This window comes from Eriocheir sinensis, chromosome 49, assembly GCF_024679095.1.
Source record: "Eriocheir sinensis breed Jianghai 21 chromosome 49, ASM2467909v1, whole genome shotgun sequence".
In the NCBI taxonomy this organism is placed as follows: Eukaryota; Metazoa; Arthropoda; class Malacostraca; order Decapoda; family Varunidae; genus Eriocheir; species Eriocheir sinensis.
The window spans coordinates 4,463,752-4,470,190 of NC_066557.1; the positions used below are offsets into that span (position 1 = coordinate 4,463,752).

General features: G+C 47.4%; 1 protein-coding gene across 1 annotated transcript; it reads right to left on the reverse strand.

Annotated features, from left to right (window-relative positions):
* Window positions 1-4,288: 4,288 nt before the first annotated feature.
* LOC126981721 (uncharacterized) lies at window positions 4,289-6,311 on the reverse strand (the record flags this gene model as incomplete). The annotated part of the gene is given in 2 exon segments (XM_050833160.1): window positions 4,289-5,601; window positions 5,989-6,311. Coding segments are annotated over 2 exon segments (569 nt in total), but the record flags the coding sequence as incomplete, so codon positions are not given.
* Between the last annotated feature and the right edge of the window lie 128 nt (window positions 6,312-6,439).

The window sequence follows — 6,439 nt, forward strand, 5'->3', positions numbered from 1 at the left end:
TTTCTAGTATACCTATAAGTAATAATACGGTAGTTTGGGGTCTTTCCGGTTATACGAACTATCGACTTTTTATTTTTTTTTGCATTTTTCCAATGTATTTTTTTACGTAGAATCCGAAAATAACATTGGTTTTTTGGAGAAATGGATAGATAAAAAGTTATTCAACTTTAAAGTTATTTATTTCCTATGCATTACTGAAGAAATGCAAACTTTTATTTTTCCTGCATACTCCACCAAAGACCCATTGCTCTGGTAGCTCTCTTCCTCTGTTGTATTTTCTCTTGCTGAAATGAGTTTCATCAATTTCCACCGTTGTATCAGGTCCGCCAATGACCATTGGGGTTTTCAGCAATGTTTCAGCACATACCTGGAAAGGATAGGTTAGGTTAGGTTAGGTTAGGTTAGGTTAGGTTAGGTTAGGTTAGGTTAGTTTAGGTTAGGTTAGGTTACGTTAGGCTAGGTTAGGTTAGGTTAGGTTAGGTTAGGTTAGGTTAGGTTAGGTTAGTTTAGGTTAGGTTAGGTTAGGTTAGGTTAGGTTAGGTTAGCTTCGGTTAGGTCAGGTTAGTTTAGTTTATTGATATTTACTTACCTCTCTGAGATAATTGTTGAAATCGACTGCTGTATCCTTGTTGATTTCAATCTCATCGTTGTAGTAATTACAGCTTGTGTAGTCTTTTGCCCATGAATATATGAAAATAATGATTTTTGTCAAAGGTAATTTTGAGCCCTCCAGCCATATATATATATATATATATATATATATATATATATATATATATATATATATATATATATATATATATTACATGCACTATGGTATGTTATCATATCGATAGACCCGTAACCGGGTAGCCTGTAGCGCAGTGGTAGCGCGCTCGGTTACTGCCGAGAGGTCCCGGATTCCCGGCAGGAAGAGACGGATGGGCGGTCTCTTTATTCCCGTGCCCACTGTCCACCCAGCAGTGATTGGGTACCGGGTGTCAGTCAGGGGGGTGTGGCCCTGCTTCCCGGGGTGATGGCTGGAGGCTGAAAACAGGCGGTGATTGAACCATGTCCAAAGTGTCCCTGACGGGGGCCCCAGAGTCTGAACCAGCCGGAAAGCCGCGGTCCTTGGCGGTCCTGCAAAGACTAGCTAGACCAGCCGGAGAGGCGCGGTCCATCTGTGTGTGGGCAATCTGCTGGGGGCCCCATTGGGTTACTGAGGGCCGTGGTATTCGGATCGCGCCTGGCGGAGTTCGAGTTCGACAGGAGGGGTACTGTTTGTGGGAACCGCTCGTCCCTCAGAGTGTGGCCATGGAAGCAGCCTAGGGTTACCTTGGCCCTTCGTGTGACGGGCGGGGAAGCCGACAGAACCTTCACTGAAGGACCGACCTTCTGTGGAAAATGTGCCGGCCAACAAGATTACATTTCTGCCTTAGCGAATATTAGTGGAGGAAATATGGGTCGAGTTTGTTTTTAAACGAGTCAATTGTTGCACTGCAATCTTCGCTACAACGCTGGCGAAGATAAATTTGGTGCAGTCTGAATATATTTGTTCACACATCAGTTTTGTGCTGTTGCTTCTTGTCGGGGAAGTGTCATCGATCAAAATTAATTTGGCTTTGTCCACATTTGTAAGACCATTAATTAAGTGTGGTCAGTTTTCCTTGGAGGGGACGTTTTTCAGTAGAGAACAAGCTTAGAAATAACCATGGGAATAACAGCCTTTCATCACAAGGTTTGTGGCGCAAGAGAGAGAGAGAGAGAGAGAGAGAGAGAGAGATCCCTTAATTGAAGACAAAATTGGAGTGTGTGAGTTAAACTGTCTTCTTCCTCTCTCTCTCTCTCTCTCTCTCTCTCTCTCTCTCTCTCTCTCTCTTTTTCACACACACACACACACACACACTCAGCTCAGGGGTAGAGCGTCTGGCTCACAACCAGAATGACCGGGGTTGAATTCCCTAACCGGGTGATGATAAGTTGGGTATATCTTCTTCATCCGCATGATTCACATGTAGCCCCTGTGCACCTAGCCCATGCCCTCCCATTTCTTGTTAAATAATTAGTCCTAATATGATAATGAAGAAACCATTTGATCTCTCACAGTAATTCTTGTGTTTATTTTATTATCTCCCTTCTTCGCGTCTCTACTTTTCCTTTCTCCATCATCATCATCATCATCATCATCCTCGTCGTCATTATCGCTCCTATTATGAACGAATGACGATGATGATGATATGATGGAGAATGAAGGGGTAAAGGAATGACGGAGAGGGGAGATGATAAACACACGTATTTATATAGAGGAACAATGAATGATAATTATGTAAGAGATCACAAATAATTTCCTTGCTTACAAAATTATACTAAATAATTGACAAGAACTAGGAGGATACGATCAACTGTGTGTGTGTGTGTGTGTGTGTGTTATACACCTCTTTGTCTGCTGCGGGTCTCTCTCGAGACAGCCAGCCGTTCCCCTACGGAAGAGCACAGAGCTCATAGTACCGATCTTTGGGTAGGACTGAGAACACTCACACAGAACACACCGCGCGCGACAACAAGAGCACAACTCCTTGCCTTACGTCGCGTACCTACTCACTGCTAGGTAAACAGGGGCTACATGTGAATGAAGAAGATAAACCCAACCTTTCTTCAACCGGCCGGGGAATCGAACCCTGGTCATTTTGGTTGGGAGACAGACGTTTTATCCACTAAGCTACCGTGTGTGTGTGTGTGTGTGTGTGTGTGTGTGCCAGAGAGAGAGAGAGAGAGAGAGAGAGAGAGAGAGAGAGAAGCATAGCCTGGGAGAGGTAGGAACAATTAACCCGGGAGGAGGTAGGTAAAGGTAAGGCCAAGGCCGGGTGCACACGCTATAGCTGCGCGTGGCTGCAGTGCTCATCTCCGACCCGTTGGCCCTTTGAGCCTGTGGTAGGTAAGAACCCCGGGCCACGGCCACGGTGAAATGCGGGATTGCCCCAGTTTGCCTTCCCCATGCAGGTCCGTAATTTTGGCAAATTTTGGGGGAGGCTAGAGGGCATCATAGGTTCATGAGGTGGGGAGGGAGGGTGGCGAACGAAGCGAACATGCACAAGTGTGGGATTTTTTTTTGAAAAATAATCATTTTTAGGGGCATTTTGAGGCTGATATGGAGAACATTGAGAGGGCCATAGGCCCCCCTAGCCCCCCCAGGGATTACGGACCTGCCAGGTTTCCCCAGGTACCCATATATCGATCAGTCCGAAAGGGAGAATACACAGCTGGGTGAGGTGCACGCCGACTGCCCGGGTCGGGATTCGAACCCGAACATACGGAGTCGTAATCATGCACGCTTGCCACTACAAATAGTTAAGTTTACCATGGAAGCTGAGAGATATCAGTGCATGAGAGAGAGATGAACATGGGGAACAACAACAATAAAACGATTGAAATGAGTGAATGATTGAAACAGGAAAAGAACAGGGGTGATTATCATGGGAGTGGGGAGATAAAACAACACGGCAGAGATCATTGCATGGGAGGTGAGGAATAAAAACATAACATGGGAGTAGGCATTCAGCAAATTAAATTTGCCATGGGCGGGCGTGAGTGAGAACGAGGGAGTGCATGGAACATTAGCATTTTTTTACATCAAACAATTCTCGGGCAAAAGCAAAACACACAAACACACACAAAAAAAGAGCAAAAAACAAACTAAGAACTCCCCTAAGAGCTTCTGCAAAAGTGAAGAGGTGGGTGGGCAGAAGAGGGGGTCAAGGACGTGGAATAATTTAGCATGGGACTAGAAATTCAAATAAACGAACCTAAAATTAAGTGTAGCCGACCATGGGAGAACGTAAGTGAAAGCAGGAATAGTGCATGGGAAGAATCGTGTGAGTGGGTGGGTGTGAGTGGGACGGTAGCATGGGAGGCAGGCGCGAGGGGAGGCAGGATGAATAAGTGGGAGGCCGAGTGGGAGGCTGAGTGGAAGGCATAAAGAGAGCGTGAGAGAAGACAACTGAGTGAAAGGAAAGGCCAATTGTGGGAGATCAATTGTGAGTGGAGAGAGAGAGAGAGAGAGAGAGAGAGAGAGAGAGAGAGAGAGAGAGAGAGAGAGAGAGAGAGAGAGAGAGAGAGAGAGAGAGAGAGAGAGAGAGAGAGAGAGAGAGAGAGAGAGAGAGAGAGAGAGAGAGACCTAAAGGTTAAATATAACCACCTTAAATACAAATGATAAATGGTTGACTTAAAGGTAATATTTTGGCAATACACGTCTTTATAACCTTATCGAAATCAGAATAGAAGGTAATATCAGGATAAAAAGCTGCCCAGGTGAACAGAGGCTTATTTATTTAGTTATGCTGCAGGTTAACTCACACGATAACCAGGTGTTGCAAAAGTTACCCAGCGATCTAAGAGTTCATCAGGTATACTACTCACTCAGCAGGTAACACAGTACAGGTGGCTCTCGTTTTACGCGAGGGTTTAGTCTCTGAAGGGACTGCGTAAGTGAATTTCGCGTAATTTAAACATGATTCTTCGGCTGGTATTACAAGACACTTTGCCATATCACATCAGCTATTTCTAAAGGTCAAAGAGGGGATCAATCGGGTTCTAATGCGTGTTTCTTTAGGTTCACGGTACAGAAAAAGGGTCAGACTACCACCAGGGTCATAACTCCTACGAAAGCCTTGTCAAATATGTGTTCTTGGGTGGCGAAATGTCTCATAATACGACCCTTTGTTTCCGTCGAACACGGCGGAGTTCAAGGGGTTTGGTCCTTGCTGATGTAGAAAAAAACGTGTGATATTATAAGGAATACATTGTGCTTTTGAAAACATGTTCTTCCAGATATGATTAATTCAAATTCGCTTAAAATGAAGGCTTACTGTATGCCAGGTGTTCTAAAGTGTCACCGGATAATTAGGAGGGTCAGCAGGTGAGTTTCTGTGTCCCCAGATAAACGAAAAAAATAAGATCTACCTGGTAAAGCAAAGTATCAGGCAACAATGCACTCTTAACCAAAGCAAGGCCGGGCCAGGGTACAAGCAACACAAACTACTGCTTGGGCCCCTAGTCTGAAGGGTTCTACAACATATATAATAAAATATTCATTATTTGATACTGAACGCTCCACTTCTAGAGCTTAAGCAGCATTTTTTATATATATTTGATATTTAATGAATATTTAAGATAATCTCATTAACCTGTGAAAATACAGGAGGGTTACATCCGGGGCCCCACACAATGGCGTGCACGCCCCGCGAGAGTTGTCCCGGCGCTGGCCAGGAGTGTGGCGGTGAGCTAAAACGTCACCAGATAGTATACAGTGTTCAGGACGGGCCGAGGCGCGGCCGGGTAGATGGGCGGGCCTCGTCCTCGTCCTTCCGCCGTTGTGTTCTATGTCTGTCCGAGCCGCCGTCGCAGCCTCCTCCTTTTCCTCTTCTTCCTGTCCTGGTAGCGGCGCACGAACTTGGCCACCACCCGGTCTCTGAGCCGCCTCCCCACGGCGTGCTCGTAGTGCACGGCCGCCTGCCGCACGCCGTACACCATGGCGTACTGGGCGATCTCTCGCTTGAACGACTGGTTCAGCTTCTTTCTGGCGGCGCCCGCACCCCTGCTGCGGCCCTGCGGCCCCGCGTACCCCTGAATACCCAAGGGCGGAAGGAGGGGGAAATAAACTGTTGGTGACTGATGAAAGGGTACATAATAGCCTGAGGTTTGCAGGCACAAGTTAATTATTACGAATATAACCCATTAGAAAGGTGGGCGTGCACAGGTAGTCATCGTGAATGTCAGTACAATATGATCGTGACCAAGCACATGTAGAAGATACCCCTCCTCCCTCTGATATGTTCTTTCGTTCTCTGTTAGTCAGGCAGTAAAGCTGTGGAGGCTCCCAGCCAGGCATTCAAGGAAAGAATTGAAAATTCAGTTACTTAAAGAGGTTCTTTATGCCCTCCTTCTGTGTCTTTGAGGCACCTCACCTTTGGAATTGAAACTAAAACTGAAAATAACTATTGGCACACCTACCTGCGGTCCCCCGCCGACCAGTCTGTCCCCTGGAGGCGACCAGCTGTACTCCCGGTGGTGCCGCCCCACGCTGCCCCGGGAGGAGTGAGCGTCGAAGGTAGTGGAGCTCCAGGGGGAGGCGCCCCCCTTGCTCCACACGATGTAGTGGCCCCCTCGGGAGATAACCTTGCGGCGGCCCCTCCTCAGGGAAGTGGGGGGCGACTGGGGGGCCAGGACGTCAGGCGGGGGCGGCGTGGCCCATAGCTCAACATCCTCCGTGACCCCTAGCTGACCTCCAGCCGCACCCCAGCCCCCCGCCGCATCGCCACCAGCAACGGCCGCTGCTGAGGAAAGCAATCAGGCACTCAGGCACCTGTGTCCGCCACCGCACCTGGTGCCACCCACCGCTACACCTTGTTGATTCAGGCAGCTGCTCCTTACTTAAGGCCTTACTTACTGACACATGTGTTTA